The sequence below is a fragment of the Lontra canadensis genome, unplaced genomic scaffold (assembly GCF_010015895.1).
Source record: "Lontra canadensis isolate GAN:19392208 unplaced genomic scaffold, GSC_riverotter_1.0 scaffold1, whole genome shotgun sequence".
In the NCBI taxonomy this organism is placed as follows: Eukaryota; Metazoa; Chordata; class Mammalia; order Carnivora; family Mustelidae; genus Lontra; species Lontra canadensis.
The window spans coordinates 111,673,939-111,693,226 of NW_022630995.1; the positions used below are offsets into that span (position 1 = coordinate 111,673,939).

Below are 19,288 nucleotides of genomic sequence, written 5' to 3' on the forward strand. Positions count from 1 at the left end.
CCTTGAGACCCAGACTTGAAACATAGGATCCATCTCTGTTGCCCACATCTCAACCTCATTTTGCCTACCCAATCATGCCCAAGTCTATTAATTCCAACATCATTTGAATTTTCTTCTTTATCTGACTTAGCAATTCTGGAGCATGGTCAAGTTTTTACTGAGTGTATACATTACTCTACACCTTCTATTTATATTACCAGATATGGCTTTCAAAAATCTCTGTGATTTAGGAACTACTTCATTTTATAGATGAGGAAGATCAAGCTGAATGTTTTTCAGTAGCTTTCCCAGGGCTGCACAGCTAGTTTGGCAAAAACTGAATCCAAATTCCGTGTCAATGCTGCCATTGTAGGTTTGACATTCAATGGTTTTCACTTACCAATCTGGTATCATCTTACTTCCTGACTTTATATCCTATGCTTCTACCTCAGGTAGCCTATGTCCCCTGCCCAAACTTGCAGGTTGTCAGTTTCCATCTCTGTATCTTTATTCATGTTTCCCTTCATTCATGGAAAGATGCCCTTTAACTATATTACTTTAAATCCAAATCCTAAATATGGGTTTTAAATATTGACTTAAATGTTGTCTCATCAAGTACTATACATAATTAAAGTAATTAGTATTTGAAATTAATGGACCCACATGTTCATATAATTTTAGTTTTGGTAGACACATATAAATCTAAACTTTTAATCTTCATTTGCTGCAGTTTTGTGTATTCTATTAAAAATAGGATTTGCTGGAAAAATCAAATGGACCTTCTTAATTTTCTCTACCTACACAGTTTATTTCCCTCCTATTTATCTATATTACAGTGAGAAAAACTATAAATAGAATTGTAACCTAGGGGTACCAGCTAACATTTCAACAATGCTTCATGGGATGGCTATACTTTAAAATCTGGTCCTCTACAAATCTAAAATATTGATTTTGTCAGTAAGCATTTAAGGAATTGATTAAGTTCTGGGAGACTGACTCATACTAACCCAGGTTGGCAAATAGATTTCGACTCTTGTGCTAACTAAGATCCATTTGCCGTGGCTGCCTTGAAGAGCAGGGCCGAGTGTAATAATCTATGTTTCCTTCTGGAAATGGAAAATAGTGGTACTTGTAGCAAGTATTTGCCATTTACATAACAAGAAAATTTACTAGAAACTGGCATAGTAATTAAATTGTTAATTTATTAATTTTTAGAAACATATGTCTCTAGTGCTTAAAATATAGGGGCTCACCATTTTCCTAGCTTCAAAATGTGATGTTGAAAATGGGAGCAGCAACAAGGAGGTGCATGATTTTGAAAACTATTTCACTCAGACTATGGTAAGGGCTGATAAACTGTGCCAGGCATACTACAGAGAATACCTTTATATGTTGGCATGTCCTTGCCTTCTAGGTCTGATACATAACTTCTCTAGGCAGTAATGGACAAACACTGCTGAATTCTAATCTTTAAATTTAACATGAGGTCTATTCTAACTAATCCCTTTGTGTTTGTTTGATTTTCCATGTAACTTCATGGCAGGACGGTTACTCTTGGATTTATTTAAATTCTAGACTTGCTTTGATAAAGTTACACAGCAAGTTATGCTTAAGAATTTCTTGAAGTAGCCAAGACTTCTCAGTTGTCCCATAACAAATAAAGTTTTGGTTTACTTCTAGATATAGATGTTCTTATACATTATCTGCAAATTTTATCTGATCAAGTTTAGATAGTTACTTTGTTTTCTTTTCAATTCCTTTTGGAGGTTGAAGAAAGTAACTTAACTGTTTTCTTACTTGTGGTTTTAGTATTCTGTAGATTTTATATCGACAACATTTTCCTTATTAGTCAGTATATTCCTTAGGGTCTGGAATCATATATCATTCATGACTATATTCCTAGCAACACTTCCCACATTGCTTTGCACAGAATAACTTTAAAATTATTGTCTAAATAAATGAATAAATGAATAATGGATTAAGGAAGGACTTCAATGCCCTTGTTTTAAAGATTGAAGCAATTGTGATTTTATTTTTCAGTTAAGAGTACAACCCTCACTAATGTTCAGATATTTATTTTATTTTGTTTCAATAGAGAATAGAATGAAAATGTTGAACCCATTCAAAAAGCTAACAGAGAAAGAAAACTAACAAATTAGATTTTGCAAAGGCAAAAATTGTTTAAAGATTTTTAGACTAGTAGAAGTTAGTAGCAAACTGACCAATATCTGTACCCCAAGTTAGCAGTCACAGAAGAAAAGTGAGTTGGATCTGTCTTATTACGAGATTGAATTCATTGGAACCTAATTCCCTGCTGAGTTCCCTTTTTCAGGGGATCCTTATAAAAGTTAAACAGAGCTCCAGCCAGAAAAGCAAAGTCTGATTCTCCTTTAGGGCTCATTAACAGAATTAAGAGCTGTCATATATGATTTTGGTCAGGTGGAAAGTAAAATAAATTTGAGATTTTCTCATTAAAAGAAAAAAATAATAACCCAAAGCTGTAGGTTGACTGGTAACAGAACTGCCTTTCAAGTTCAATACAATACTGAGCTAAAGCAAAAAACTCAGATTTGAGAACAGTTCAATAACTGATAACTGTGGTACAAGAAAAATAAATTAAGTCATGAATGAAGTGTCGCCTGTTAGAGACTTTGTTTGTTTTAGTCAAGTGAAATTAGAATTCTTTTTTCTTTTAGAATTCCATGAGAACATAAAAAAACATATGAATGAGTTGAATTTTTTAGTGACTGGCCACTAGCTGCTACTGTATGACCCAATTCTATTGGGTCCTTGGAAAGAGTTACAACTTTTATTGTAAAATCCAGAATTATTAACTTTTTTAAATCATGTCTCCCATGATAACAATGAAATCATCAATATAACCCTGTATTTTCTCCTAAAGTCATGTGCTTCATGTTAGAAAGAAAAAAATATATATTTGACAAAGATACAAGATATCATACAGGAATAATAACCCTATACTTTCAAACACGATAATGAGCTCCCATTTCATTCATTGATGGTAGGAACCTCTAAATTCCTTTCCATTGAAGGGGTATGGGACAGGTCCCCCTGAAATATGTTGCTTTGGCATGAAGATTATTTTGAGATAAAAACAATCAAAACCCAGTGGAGTCAGAAAAAGCTCTTTACTCCCATTCCCTTACAACTGCTTAAAAGAATTTAGATAGAGGACCTACTCCAGGAAGAGAGCTATCACCACAGATAACAACATTATGATATGAACTAAGTATGATAGGGAGGTGCCCAGCAAGGCCTTTTTAATCAAAATCCTTTATGTTCCATTCTAAATAGCCCAGAAAACATTTGTTTAGCAAATATTTACTCTTCCTGTGAATCACATGTCTTTCCTTTGAAGTCTCAGACCCCTATTCTCTTCTCCTTAATTCAGGATGACATATTACCTCATTTTAGTGACTGTCTTTGGAATTTAATCTTTGTGTGAATTCACTGTATGCACAAAATGAAATTTGATTTTCTCCTGTTAATCTGTTTCATGTCAATTAGATTCTTAGTCCAACTAGAAGGACCTTGAAGTGCACAGGAAATTCTTCCTTCCCAACATAATTTAGGCACTGAATTATGGTCCTATGTTGAACCACAGGTCAACTGGTCCTATGGTTGAAATGAATAACAGACACCATGTGGAGGGTAAATGTATCTATCTCTACCATCCACCACATAAAGCAAAATCAATTCCAGATGAACTTCAGATTTAAATGCAAATGATAAAGCAAAATTTCTAAAAAACAAAAACAAAAATAAAAGCCATAAGAGTATGTTTTCATGTCTTAGAAGAGGAGATTTCTTTAAAAACAAACAAAAAAGACAAAAAATATTAATTATAAAGAAAACAAATTAATAACTTGGACTATATTACAAATAAAAATTTATGTTCATCAAAATTCTCTGCTTATGAAGTAAAAAGACAAACAATGGAGAACGTATTTAAAATACATTCATTTGGCAATGAACTCTTATCCATTATATATATAAAATTTCTACAAATTATGGGGGGGGGGAAGGAAAATGACCTGAATGTGCACTCCATAAAATAAAATATCAAAAAAAGTTAGAAAATACACCAAAAAACTCCATCAGGAAAATGCAAATTAAAAACAAAAGCTAAATCTAATGCATTTCCATGAGGATAAATAAAATGATGAAGACAGGAAAAAAAAAAAAAAGTATTGGTAAGAGAGTAGAAAATTAAAATACTTTCACTTGTTATTAATAGAAATCCAAATGGCTATAAAAACTTTGGAAAACTGGCTGTATCATCTAGCTTTAATAAATGACATTCCTTACATATGACTCTTCAGTTAGCAATTCCATTCCTAAGTATATGCCCAGTAAAAATATACGCATATACAAAAATACATGCATAAAACCACTATTTGTAATAGGCAGAAATAGAAAAAAAATCTTAAATAAATTATATTAAATAAAATAAATTAAATATTAATTTATTTACTTAAAATATATTAAATAAATAAATAAAATAAAATAAATAAAAATGAATTAAATAAATTATATTAACTGTGGTATATTCATACAATTAAAGACTTCGAAGCAATCAAAATGAATGAACTTTGCCAACGTATTTCAACATGGATGAATCTCATAAGCACAATGTTGGCCAATAGAAAGCAGACAAAACATATACAGTATGATTCTATTTAGGAACAGATTAAAATTAATCACAATTAGTTTACTGTGTTAAAAGTAAAGATAATGGCTATCCTTCAGGGGGTTATAACAGAGTGGTACACAGGAAGGGAAACTGGAAGTACCAATTATGTATTATTTCTTAACCTGGACACTGGTTGCATGGAAATTTGTTGAGCTACACACTTATATGCAATATTCTTGTGTATGTTATATTTCTTTATTTAAATATTAAAATAGTTTTATTTTATTTATTTTGTATTTAATATATTTTTCATTACGTTCAATTAGCTGACATATAGTACATTATTAGTTTTTGATCAGAGGACCATAGCGAAAGGGAAGGAAAACTGAATGGGTAGAATTCAGAGAGGTGTATGTTATATTTCAATATAAGGTTTACTTTAAAAAATATATAGCAGTCATCTTGAGCACAGTAGTATTAGACACTTTCATGCAGTGGATACATTTTGGAAAAAAAAATACCACTGTAAGTTCCTTTTTCAAATGCCATTATACTAGTATCATCTTAAAAACTGTACATTGCATAATGTCTCCAAATAATTTCTTTTTTGGTAAAATATCAAGTTATTTAAATAGCTATTAAAAACTGATCACAGTAATTTGAATATTCAGAGTACCTTTTGATTACTGGGAATCTTGCTATATCCATTGAGAAAAATATCTTCACTTGTTTCCTAAGCCTTCCTAAAAGCTTATTTCTGGCAAGCTGCTTATATATTTGAAATAAGTAACTTCGCCTTTACGTTGTCTGACAAGATCAAAGTTCTCTGCAATATAGTACAATGAAATGAAAACTATTTCATAAAGTATGTTTAAGGAATAAGAGATAATATACTTCTCTCTTGCAGTATAAATGGATTTCATGTAAGTAGGGTTCTTTTCTGAAAACTTGAAAAAATGCAAATAGGAAATGATATTCATTACCATATAAGCAATAAAACTTCCTATTTTCAAAGAAGTGATTTTCTTATCAAACCTGAAAACTAAAAGCCTTGACAAGGAGTTCTAATTTATATAAGATTATTGTATACCTTCTAGAAAGGAAATAACTTATGTAGTTTCTAATGCCAATCTCTCCTATATATTAAAAAAAAAAGTTGTTTTTCAAGATATCATCCCAATCCATATTTAAATCAAACATGTAAGCACTTCTGATTCACCATATTAATTTCAAGGACACTAACAGGTACATAGTGATAACAATTTTCTACCGATATCACAGCAGGTTGATTTACTCAGCTGCACATAAAAGCAGTATTTTTCTTAAAGCTTTGAAACTCTTGAATGAGAGGTGGAACACTAACTGTAGACATGTAATGTATTAAATTTCTAAGTCTTCAAAGGGAGCATAATTAACTCAGTGCCACATAATTGCTCCAGAGACAGAAAAAAAGATGCAAACAGAATTGATATGCCCATTTTTCCCGTTAGCAATTAAATGACAATGCTAAGTGAGCAATTTCTTTTTTAGAACTCATTCTTTTGACTTTAAGGTTAATTTTTCCTTTGAATATTTCAACAACTTTCTGTGCCCACTTATAATTTGTAGGAAGCAATAAAAGTGAGAGTTCTGTTATCCCCTTTCTTTGGCTAGAATTTCCCCCTTGCCCTCTCTCCCTCTTTTAGGTCCTTAATGAACCAATCTCTGCCCTCATTATAAATTTCAATTCCTCTATCATTCCTTTTATCCCAATCCATCAGTTTCTTTCTAGCTTCATATGCTTTTCTATTCATCATATAATCCTTGGTAAGTTATTTCTACAAATAACTTCTCTTAGGATCTGACAATCATGTACCACTTTGACCCACTGACAACTTTACTATTTTCAAAATGTGAGTGTCCCTTACCATTCACAATCAGCACTAGCTGCAAGGATGTTAAACATTGCTGGAGGAAGTTAGAGAACAGTATTGATAGGATCTAGAGAGACCTTTAGTTTTTTCAACTTAAATGTGGAATTTGGAGAAAATGTTCTATGTTCTGAATCTAAAATGTCATGATTCAAGATACTATTGCTTAAAAAGTGTAACAATGGTTCTTAGAGTACCTTATGTTTGTTTAGTTTTAACCTCTAAAAAGCTGAAAGAACACGCTGGAACTTCCAACTCAAAAGGTTAAAAGGATTACCCCCTAAACCCTCATTAAAATAACCATGAGGAAAAAGGGAAAAGACCATCAGAAAAGTATTTTTAAATAAATTACTGAGAAAAGAAAAGCAGATGAAGTAGTGGTATTTGATGATACTTGGTCGAAGAAGCCACAGACTAGTTATTGTCATATGGGGCAGCAGCAGAGAACCCTCTCATCTGCTGAGCCCTAGAAATTTTGATACTTGACAAATGCCAAGCCAAATGGAGGGCAGGAATGAGATGAGAGCTTAAAAGTATGGGAGCAGAGACAGTTCTTATCATTCCCAGTAGTTATGTTCTGTAAATTTCCTGAGAACACTGAATTAATAAATGCTGAACCACTGCTTCTAGGGGAAATGCAGGGTTTGGTTCCTATAAGCCTCTGGGTTTATTTATGTCTCTATTTGAAGATATTTAAATTTATATACAATATCTATACACTTAATACATATTGTACATATGGTTAATAAATGTTATATATAAATATATATGTGTGTATGTACATATGTATGTACATACATATGTGCATACATACACACACATACTAGTGTATTCTAGTCCATTTGAGCTGCTGTAACAAAACACCACAGATTGGGTAGCTTATTAAAAGCAAAAAATTATTTCTCACAGTTCTGGAGGCTGGTAGTTCAGTCCAGTACCAGCATGGTTGTGCCATGCAAAAGAAGACCCTCTTTTCGCTGCAGACTCCTTGCTGTATTTTTCCTTGGTGGAAGGCACTGGAGAGCTCTGCAGGGTTCTTTTTAGCATTTAGAATAGCATTGGTCTTATTTAGGAAGACTCCATCCTCAGGATATCAGCAGCTCCCAAAGGCCCCACCCACTGAAACCATCACAAGGGACACAGAATTTCAACATATGAATTTGCAGGGGACCAGCACAAACATTCAAACAATAATATGTCGATTCATTAACGTTGAACTCATGGCCGGGGGTACTCATGCTTGAATGGACCTTATCAAACAGGTATTTTCTCAATAGGACATATGGGCTCAGTTAAGGACAGCACTTCAGCACTACACTTGGAGGCCATTTTAAACAGTGGAATCACCAACAAATGGCACAAAAAATGCAAAAAAGGAGACATGAAATAGACTGCAAAATGGACATTTGTTTACAGTACGAGAACTGAAACAAGAAAGCAGAGCACAGCTTTGTTCAACCTTAGCTGGCAGTATGGGCTGTCAGGCAACTCACATTTTTCACAGCTCTGAACATTTCTGTGAATGGCTTGTGAAAACATCCCTAGTATTGATTTTCAAGCTACAAATAAATCTCAGTGAGTAGGCGAATTCGCAAATACAGAATCAGTGAATAAAGAGGACTGATTCAAGTTAAATACACACTGATTTTCACAACGACCTTCTCACATACTCGCTCATGCAAAATGTCCTTAAAAGCTGACATTTATATATATATATATGAATATACACACACAAACACACATAGATAGATGATAGATAGATAGATAGATAGATAGATAGCAGGATTCTGGTCTACAAAAACCAAGCACACCATCTGGGCTAAGCTGGGGAAACTAGTGCTGGCATCGTCATCCTAGAATAAAGACCACACATAAACATACATACAAAATCTATTCTTTGTATCTCTAGGACTTTGGTGCTGTGTGCCATGTAAATCCTTGTTGTCTGCCTTTTGAATTAATTGTTTCTGGTATTGAGGGATCAGTCTATTTCCTAAGTGGGAAAAGTCTTCTAGAACCCATGGGAGAGCAGAAGAAAGGGGAGAGATATTTGAAAACATCAACTGAAAATGGGAACCACTATGCAGGTCAGAGAAAACAGCTAGCTTAGGATAGGGAAGGTGGTGGATTCACATTATTTCTGTCATTCCTATGTCACTGTTTGAGACCATAGAATATAGTTAGTACAGTTTGGAGACATAAAATGAGTGATTGTGAAAGACAATTGAGTGGGAGAAAAAGTGATGTCTGGGTAGAGGAAGGAAGAGAAGTCTCAGGAAACTCACAAAAACAGATTTTGTATGTTTGGGAACAAAGATGGAAACAGTATTACAGGTATCAATCTTCAGAGTCAAGGATAAAGGGCCATGGTTAGAATACAAGTCAGGATCACGACTTGGCAAAAGGGACAAAGTCATCTTGTCCCTCTTCTCAGCCCATTTCTTCTGACTGCTTAGTAAATATACACAAATTGTTACCTGGCACTCATGGACTTTGCCATCTGGTTTAAATCCTTGTGTTACGTAGTGTGTGTCACTTCCCTTTTTCACACGTCCTACTTTGAATCTATACAAAACTACTTGCTCTATTCTGAGCACACAGTCAAGGACTGTGTCTTTCCACATCTTGATATTCTTTTCAGTTCACCAAGTATTTTTTGAGCATCTGCTATGGTCAGGCATGTGCTATATGCTAGAAAAAATGACCTAGAAATTAACATGTCTTAAGTACTTACTAGGTGCTACCTTCCTCTCTCCCCTTTAAGGCATATCACGGGATGTCTCATTACATTACAAATTTAATAAAGTTGAAATCAATATATTATTCTCATTTGATTGATGATAAAACAGAGGCTTAGAAGTGTGGGGTAATTTGCCAACCCCACATAACCAGAAAGTGGCTGGGATTGACTTGTATATATCTGTTGCATACCACACTGCTTTCATGAATTCCTACTCATGATAATAAGTACAATTCAAATGAGCCTTCTCAATGAAGCCTTCTCTGATCTCTACAATCCCCAACCAAGGACGACCCGAGATGTGTCAAACCTCACTTATTTATAATTTTAAGATTCCAATTTATGTTATATGTCTTTGTGTATTAACCTTAAAATTTTCAGCAGATTTTGGGTTTCTTGAAGAAAAGACCCAACTCCTGTAAAGTTGGAAATATTCTTTCTATTGTGGAAAAATCTAGTTGTTCAAAGAGACTCTCTGAGTAATTTGCTAGATTAGAAAATGTCAACGTTCTGTATTTGTCTATTAATGCATAATGAAGTTGTCTATTAAAATGTTTTTAAAAATGTCATTATTGATAGTTTTCCAAAAGTTTTATTCTTCTTAGTGATTTCTATTCTGCTTCAGTTCCTTAATACCAATTAGGTTATAGAGTGTCAAAGAATTTCTAACACATTCCTAATTTGGAGGCTTTATAGCAGTACTTTGGGAGCTAAAGAAAGCTTACTAGAGAAGTGAGGAAAAAAGTATTAGTCAAATAAAGTCACCAAAATTAAAAACACTAATAATAAAACCCATGTGAATGTATGTAATGTCATGACCAGTTCTAGCACTATACAGAATTAAAAACTTGAAGTAAGGCAAATGACAATAATCCTGTTAAGGCACTAGTTAAGCATTTTAGAACATAAAGATGTTACACTAATCATTAAAAAGTCTTAATTGTATTTTTACAAACTTTTGGAGTTTCTAGCCAAATGAACAGATACAATTAAAATTTTGAAGATGCAGCATCATAAAATGTACAATGGTCATCGCTTTGTGGAGAGCTTCAGACAGTTTTAGTTATTCATCTTGGTACAGAGTTCACAGAACAGAAGTAAATCTGCTCTTTGTTTTTGTAAAAGTAATCACATTCAGGCAATAATAGCCTGATTCAAGTTTGTCTTTCCTCAGAGGTAAAATTCTAACTTGCAAAAACTTAAGGATTAGTTGGAGAATTGTGCACTTGTGGTTTTATTCTTGAACGTGTTAAAGTCATTCAGGGTCAACAACACTTTCAAACTCCCATGACATTTCTTAAAATCATCGTGGCTATGTGCTTAAATATATAAATACAAACATTCTCAGCAGTTAACTGTGCAGGATGTGTGAAAATTTTGTGCAGTATGACTGCAACAAACAAGGAATTCAGTGTGCTACCCTCCATTAGTGCTAATGACAGTCGTGTAGTTAATTCTATACTGCTCTTAATCTTTTCAACTGACTATGAGGTCTATTCCAAAGCATTTAATTTTTTTAACCCTACCCCTACCCGATGACAATTTTTACTTACCTCAGTAATGAAAGATTTGGCTGTAGCAGGATTCATAACAAGGATGGCTCGTCTAAGAGTGTCTCGATAGCGATTCAATTCCTCTATTCTCAAGGTGTCAAAGAGAGTGGTGATCATTTTATTGATGTTGTTTTCTACTTTCTGCAATGCAACATCCATTCCCTGCTGAGACACCTTGTCCAAAAACTCCTGTATTCCACGGATATCTAGGAACATCAAAAGCCCATCAAAATGTGAATTAGAGCAGAGAAGGGAGATAAAAGCTATTTCGCTCACACCAAAAGGCAGTTTATTGTTCAGCATTGTAAGCTATTTAAAACTACTAATTGAGTAGCTGATAGAACTCTCAAATATATTTTAGGCATAGTACAAGTTAATGTGTTTACATAAGAAAATGTAGGAATTATTATTATTCTTTAAATGGATTTGTTTCTCTCCATTGAGCACTTTAAATTATCTCACCTCTAAAAAAATCTTAGGACAGAGTAGAGGGAAATAGTTGAGGAGGACTCTCACGTGTCTAAAATAGATGTGAGATAAAGAAAGTACATTTGTTATTTTGCTCAGCATTAAAGAGTGATGTTAACTTTAGGTAAAATATGAATATTGTTAACGGCAGATGAATCTAAATCAAAATTATTAATGTTTCTCAAAATGGGCAACAACATCATACAGCCAACTGTATGTAAACCAATTGCATTTAAGTTAAAAAAAATTGTCTCTATTTCATATTTAAATAAAAAGGATAAAATCCAGTCTACATTAAGTGTTTACAGATTGTACTTTGATATATAGTAAAGTAACAATAAGTAAGTGTCTGAAATGTTACAAATAGTTCTTCCAAGTAAGCATGGGTTGTTTATAGAAGGAGGGATCTGAACATTGAAAAATATGATTGAAGATGTATCTGCCACAATATAATCTTAATATAGAAGATTTGCTTTTACTATACAATAAACCATATTTTTCTATATATATCCATGGCATAAAATGTTTAAATGGAAAAAACTGGTGAAAGATAGGAAGTAATAAGGATTATAGGTTACTTATTATGAATGGACTAGATCTCAAAAATCCCAATTGTACATAATTACATGCATGTAAAATTTGCCTTTAAAGGGCAATAATTAGTTCATGAGTTTTTCATTACATTACCAATTAAAAACAATGTATAAGCCCACAGAACAAGAAAACAAATGGTCACAAATTTGGAAGCTATTTGCTCACAATAAAAGTTTGTATTTGCAGAGTTACAAATTAATAAAAAGAACTTTGCTTTGTTTTTATGACTGGCTTTATTTTAAAACAATTCTATAAATAGTATATGTTATCTTGTGAATCTCAAACTCTTAAAATAAATAACTGTATGAATTCTACTTTGTATTTCTTATCCCCAATTATATTAAAACCCAGGACGACAGAATGATAGCAGCTTAAAAGAACAAAGCTCTCCTCTACAGCAGAATGAGAGATGCAAAATCAGGAATAACATATTCATCAGTAATTATGTACTCATTAAATATCCAAGTCAGAGAGTACCTGAGGGTATAAAATACTCAAGCATGGATTAAACAAAATGTTAGATACAGGTAGACCTATAACAGGACTATGAACACACTCAACAGGTGTTCTTAAACTTTGGTGTAAATCAGAATCATCCGCAAATCTGATTAAAAACACAGAAGACTGGGCTCCACCCCAGAAAGAATATGTCTTTATAAAAGCAGATCCTTGATTTTGAATTATAAGGAGTTGCTGTTTCTTTATATTGAAGCACTTAAATGGGTAGCTAAATATAAGACAAACAGTACAAGAACTATCTTGAAATATATTTTGTGACCAAAGCTTAAGGCTCCAGATCATTAACATTCTAGGAAATCTTCTGTTCACAGATATAATAATTCTGGTGTAATTTCATATCTTAACTTTAAAAAAAAGAAAAAAATATTCCACAAGGTATTTACTGAATACAGATACACAACACTGTGTGCAAGGAATACAACAATGAGCACCCCTCCCCACACTGAGATACACAGTGAGCAAGCAAACTAATAAATACAAGTCACACTAAGTGCTTGGAAGGAAACGATAAGGGTGTTCTGGTAGATAATGATGGGGTGATTATGTATTTTAGTTGGAGATGTATTTTAGTTGTAATACCCAAGGGAGGTTTCTCTGGGAAATTGATACTTAAACGGATCTGAAAGATGAGAAGTCATTACCCAGGCAAAGAAGTAAGAAGAGTCATCTTGACCACATGGAAAATGTCCCAAGACAGTGAAGAGTCTGTTGGAGGAACCTAAAGGATTCCAGTGTGAGTGCAGCTACGTTACTGAGGGGAGAGGGGAATGAGGCGGACATGAATGGAGAGGGAGGATCAGATTATGTGGTTCCCAGTGAGACACAGAAAGAAGTTCTGATTTTATCCCAAATGCAATTTTAATCTACTGAAAGTTTTAACTGCAGGATCTAAGTGGAAAACAAGCTATCCCTTTGCTTCCTTAGTCTGGAATTCTGGCTAACACTGCCTAGATGATGTGAAACAAAATTTTCAAAATTTTGTTTTTTGGTCTGTAAATGAGGAAATATTTATTTTACAGATGTCTTCAAAGGTCAGATTAATGAAGGTGTCCGTGTGTGTGTATGTGTGCAAAATCCAGTGTACTAACACATGGTGGTTGTTGTTATTGTTAATAATAGTACATAATCACTTGTTAAGGGACCACCCCTTTCCACACCTATAGAACATAACTACCTAAAATTTACTGTTGGGTAGCTACCCCCAAATAGCAAGCATAATGGTTTAGACTCTCAGAATGCATGAATTAAATAATAATGGCTTTGCTTGTTTAAGAATAACACTATACACCCAGAATATGTAGAATTGGTCAGTTTAATATGAGAAGAATTTGAATCATGCTATTAGCTGCTCTGTGGAAGAGTCACTAAAAGAGAGAGTGGACCTCTGGTTTTATTAATTCATGAACATAATTAACCATCACAATTATTCAGCCACCTTATCTGTGTGTCCATTACTTAACAAGAAGTAAAAATAAAAGTCACAGAAACAAAAGAGACAAGAGAGTATGCCTAACTTCAAGATACTTCCAGGCCTGTGGGTGTGACTAAGTGCTATTTATTAATAACAGAAAGTTAAATAGCAGTTTCAGTTCAGTAATTCTAGTGATTATTAATTCTACTGACCAGATAATTCTATAACAGCGAGGGGTGGAAGCCTCATTAACTGAGTCATTAAACATAAGATTCGGGGAAAAAATGACTTTCTTTCCTGGGTACTATAAGAGAACTTGAAGTAGATAGAATAGTGACCTTCCAAAGATGCCCAAATCCTAATGCCTGGAACCTATAAGTTATTCAGCTAAGAGGAATTAATGCTCCTGGTGGCATGATTAAAGTTGTTAATCACCTCACCTGAAGATGGGGAGATATCTTCTATTATTAGGGTGAGTCTAGTGATCACGGAGTCCTTAAAATTAGAAGAAAAAGACAGACAAGAGAGTCAAAGGGAGATCTGACTACTGAAGAATGAATTGGCTTTGAGGAAACGTCAGAGAGATCCAACATTGCTGGCTTTGATGCAAAGGAAAGGGGAACTCCAGCAGAAAAAAGGTGGATGGTCTCTAGAAGCTAGTAAAGCGAGGAAGATTCTCCCCAAGAACCTCTGGAGAAGAACACGGAATTGCTAATATCTTGATTTTAACCCTTTGAGATCCCATGTCAGACTTCCGACCTCCAGAACTGTCACATAATAACCTGTGGTGTTTAAGCCTCTAAATCTGTGGTCATTTGTTACAGCAGCAACAGAAAACTAATGTAGAAGTGTACTTTAGTCTAGTCCTTAGTCACTATTTTTCAAATTGTGGTCTACTTAATTTTTTTTTGAATCATCTAGAGAGCTTGTTGAAGAAGTTTTCTAAGCCCCACCCCATTCCAATAAAATAAAAACTTTCATGACAAAGCCCAGCGATTTTCTTCAGCTGATGATCCTGAAGAAACCAGTTTGGGAACCAATGCTCCAATTTCTTAACCTTTTATGTGTCACAGAATCATTTGAAAAAGCCACAAAGATTATGGATTCTCCCTTTCCCCCAAATATGTACATACCCAAAACGTGATGCAGACTACCTAGATTATGGTCTCTCAGTCTGATCTGCTTGATTTCCTCATAGATAGTTATCAGAGAACCTGGATTAGCATATTGTCACTGCTCTTACTGATTTTTTTCTATTCATGCTATACAGGAACGTAAAGCATAGATAGTCACTCATTAACTAACAGTGTGTATTACATTTTATTTAAGCAGAGGAAACTTTTAATAAAAATATTAAGAAATATAACAAAAATGAATGCCTTTCCCAATTATATTTCATTGGTTTCAGTTATTAATTAGTCTAAATCTAGCTGTTCTTCAGGCCTAAGGAAAACTTATGCTGTAGAAAATAGAGTTCCCGGGTAAGTAGACTCTGGAGATAAGGATGGAAGAACAGGAAGCTTGTTGGGGACAGCTCTAAGGAAGCCAGGGAAGGGACCCAGGGAAGGAAGCAAGAGTCAGCAGAGGAGGAGCCGTGGTACAGCTCAGCAGAGCCCTGCCCAGCCCCTGGGAAATGGGATGCCCTCAGAGTTTCCCAAGTTAGGACCAGTGGAAGTAGAAACTTTATCAATATGCATGGACTTTGGTTTTGTGGTTCTCTTTAGCTGAGGGCAATTCCTGGGGAGGGTAGTCAGTCGCCAAATGCTCTTAGTAGATGGAGAAGTAAGTGCTTTAGTTTTGAAGGGGGGTTTGGATGGCACAGAACAGAATGCATCCAGGAATTTTCCTTGCATTTATTGTTTTGGATTTCAGGGTAATTTCACGGTATAAGTAATTTGCCTTTATAAATCACTGTATTTTTCTTTCTTTCTTTCTTTCTTTTTTAAGATTTTTATTTATTTATTTGACAGACAGAGATCACAAGCAGGCAGAGAGGCAGTCAGAGGGAGGGTGGGGGGGCTCAGCAGAGAGCCCGATACGGGGCTCCATCCCAGGACCCTGGGATCATGACCTGAGCCAAAGGCAGAGGTTTTAACACACTGAACCACCCAGGCACCCCTGTATTTTTCTTTTTTGAAACAACTTTCTACTATGGAAAACACACTACCTTTGATGTCAGACAATCAGGTTTGGATCCCGTGAACTTGCAATTCGTTAATGTCATAGTTAATGTCTGCTGTTTTTAGCTTCCCAGTGTTTCTTCTCCTTTATTCCAAATAACAAAACCGAATTTTTCAGTTAAGAAATAAACCTGGACCCATCCCTTTTGTTCCACATTCTATGGTGCTCTACACTGTATTACTGGGGAGTCGTATAGCCCAGGATGGTCAATTTGAGCTCGCCATGTCCCTGGCCTAAGGGGTAGTCACAGGATTCAGATGAGGACTGATATTCGATATACGGATCATGAAACAAAAATGATGTCTCTTTTATATCACAAGTTGTAATGATGTCATTTTAGAATTGCAAGAGCCAGCGTGACTCGAGAGAAGCTAAGCGAAGCCAAAATGGGAAGTAAAACACATGCAAGACAGCTATTCCTTGGACTTCTCAACAACATGAGTGAATTAAAAAAAAAAAAATTAAATTTTTGCTTACTTAGTTTGAAATGAGCTTCTCTTCCTTTTGAGAGAAAGAGTATTGACTAATATAACATCTTTTTATAAACATCTGATAGTTTGGTGATGAAGGTGAAGCCACAATTCCTATCCTTGAGGTATGTCCAGTTGGGGAGAGCAAAGGACAGCCTAAACTGGTAATTATGTTTTAAGGTGATTAATGTCAGTAAAACATAGAAAACAAGGAATGGAAGCAGAGAATAAGTAACAACTAACCATACCGTATTGCTGAAAAAAAAAAAAAAAAGTTTGATTACTGGGTTGTTCTGAAAAAAGGAAATAGGGCTTGTGAAACAAAGCAAATTTCTAAGCAATGTGCATTTTCATTATGAAGACTTTATTAACCCAGTCAAAAGTCCCATTTGTTCCTAACTTTCTTCTGCTGTCTTTTTCTATGAAAAAATGAAAAAAACCAAAATCTTGATAAGGGCTATAAGTTGATCTCGGTAACATTCTCAGAACTTGATATTCTAGCAGCAATCAATTTCACTCACATCTGACTTGTGACTTGTGTAACCTATAGACCACTTCCCACAACTCTCCAAGAAGTACTGGCTGATTGTACCTTAATTAATTAATTAATTTTCTTTTTTTAAGATTTTATTTATTTATTTATTTAGAGAGAGAGTACACGTGTGAGCAGGGGGAGAGGCAGAAGGAGAGGGAGAGAGAGAATTTCTAGGAGACTCCACGGTGACTACAGAGTAAGTATGTTACCATGTTACTACGTTACACCCAGACAGAGTCTGTCATGGGCTCCATTTCACAGCCCTGAGATGATGAGAGCTGAAATCAAGAGTCAGGTGCTTCACTGACTCAGCCACCCAGGCGTCCCATGAAACGAAATTATTTATTTTATTAAATTGTGTGAAATAATGACTTTATTATAATCACTAATGAAAGATTAAATTTAATCTGTATTAAAAGTGGTTTACACTAATGTAGATTAGGATAGAAAAGATCCCAGGCTATATTAGAATATTATGTATAAACACACTTCCAAACTGACCACAGAGCCAGGAGTATGATACCCTGTTGTTCACTGCAAACTAGTGATCAGCATCCAAATAAGCTGCCTTTTAGAATCAACTCTGTTTACTATGTATCAAGCACTTTGCAAGGTACTTAGAAGAGAAGTAATTTAGAAAAGGTACTTAGAATAGGAAGACAAAAACAATTCTTGCCCTCAAGGAGTTCACTATCTAAAGCATCGGATGATATCACAGGCCCTACCGTAGATAGAGGAATCTCACTCCACTACTCATTTTCCGAACTGTAGTTGCCATTTAAATTTAGTGACATTCTCTGGAATCTATCAAACAGTATTCCTCAGTTCTGATCATTATGTTCAAATATTAAGTTGAAAAAATTGAATTTGGTAGGAAGAGAGGTTTGCCACTAAGTCTCTGTAAGTCTGATTTTTTTTTTTTTTTTGGTCTATTCATCTTTCTCCTTCATTTGAGTAAATTAGGCACATTTAATCATTTTGATTACTTAATGCATTGAAGACCTCACTTGGAGCAGGAGATTAGGACTACATTCAGCCGAATTGGCTGTTTCTGAAATTATGACAGAAATCTGAGCTTTAAAGTTAATATTTAGAATCTTATGACTTTAGATAAAAAGTAGTATGTCCTATGTTGCTGCATCCATGAGATCATTGAGCTGAGCGGCTTTCCCAACATACGAAGAGCAAAGCATACTCTACAAAGTGCCTCATTTCCTGAGAAAATAAGTCTTTTCTCCACTGAGTGATTTAAAAATTTTTGTTTAGGAGAACCCTGACTTTAAAACAGATTCTTGTCTCCACTGAGTATTCCCTTGCCGTTGGTAATGTATTTAGAAAATAAGGATAATATGCTGTATTCGATTTTGAGATGACACCGTCCAGCAGCAGTGACCCATCACTAAGATTATCTATTTGATGAGAACTTACTATTTTAGCATTAGATCATAGCGTTTTAGAATGAGAGTCATCTTTACAGTAATGCTGATCAATAAGGACATTTGACTAATGAACAAATCCAAAGTAGTACAATATATTGTTTTTACCTACTTGACATAAAGCAAAGGAAATAGTTCAGTAAGATGCTTGGATTAATTATATGCTTATTGATGCACATTGAAGTAAATGAGAGAACTGAAAGTTGGAAAGTGACCAAATGAGTAATAAACAGCTTTAAGACTGTCTAGAGACATAGTTAATAATATTATAGTCATTAGACATTTGAAAACACCCTCAGGGTGATTATAAACATTTGCAATCAATTAAGAGGAATGTGTCCATTTTACGGGCCTTGATTAAACCTACGTCAGGATGCATGGAATAAATGCTGTTATTCCTTGGAATGCATTCACAAGAATGATCATTCAGTGTTCATTTCAAAGGGGCTTACCATATGGCAATGTAATTGTAGGGAAAGGGTGATACACTGATGTACTTAAAGGTAGTGCTTAAGTATCTCAGGTCACTGGACTACATATTGACCTTTAATTTGGAATCATTAAACCAATGTTTTCAGAACGTGGGAGAGCCCATAAGAAACCCACTTGATAATCCTTAGAGTTTAGTTTTTTTCTTTGCTTTTGTGCCTACGGATGTCAAAAATATATATTCCTATATAGAGAGACAAATATATTTAATTTAATCATTTCCATTTAAAGATATTTTATCAACACCTATTATGCACTTTAAGGTCTCTGATTTTCAGAAATACTCAGTTTAACAAATTATAGTAGAAATTTACATAGGGCTAAAAATCCTGTTGTAAAAGAAAAAATA

General features: G+C 34.4%; 1 protein-coding gene across 5 annotated transcripts in view; it reads right to left on the reverse strand.

Moving 5' to 3' along the window:
- Positions 1-19,288, reverse strand: part of GRID2 (glutamate ionotropic receptor delta type subunit 2) — a 1,456,428-nt gene that overhangs the window by 647,111 nt on the left and 790,029 nt on the right. For all 5 annotated transcript variants that reach the window (XM_032861590.1, XM_032861599.1, XM_032861608.1 and 2 more), the window contains one exon: positions 10,837-11,042. In XM_032861590.1, the coding sequence (XP_032717481.1) occupies positions 10,837-11,042 (206 nt within the window). The remainder of the gene's footprint in view (positions 1-10,836; positions 11,043-19,288) is intronic.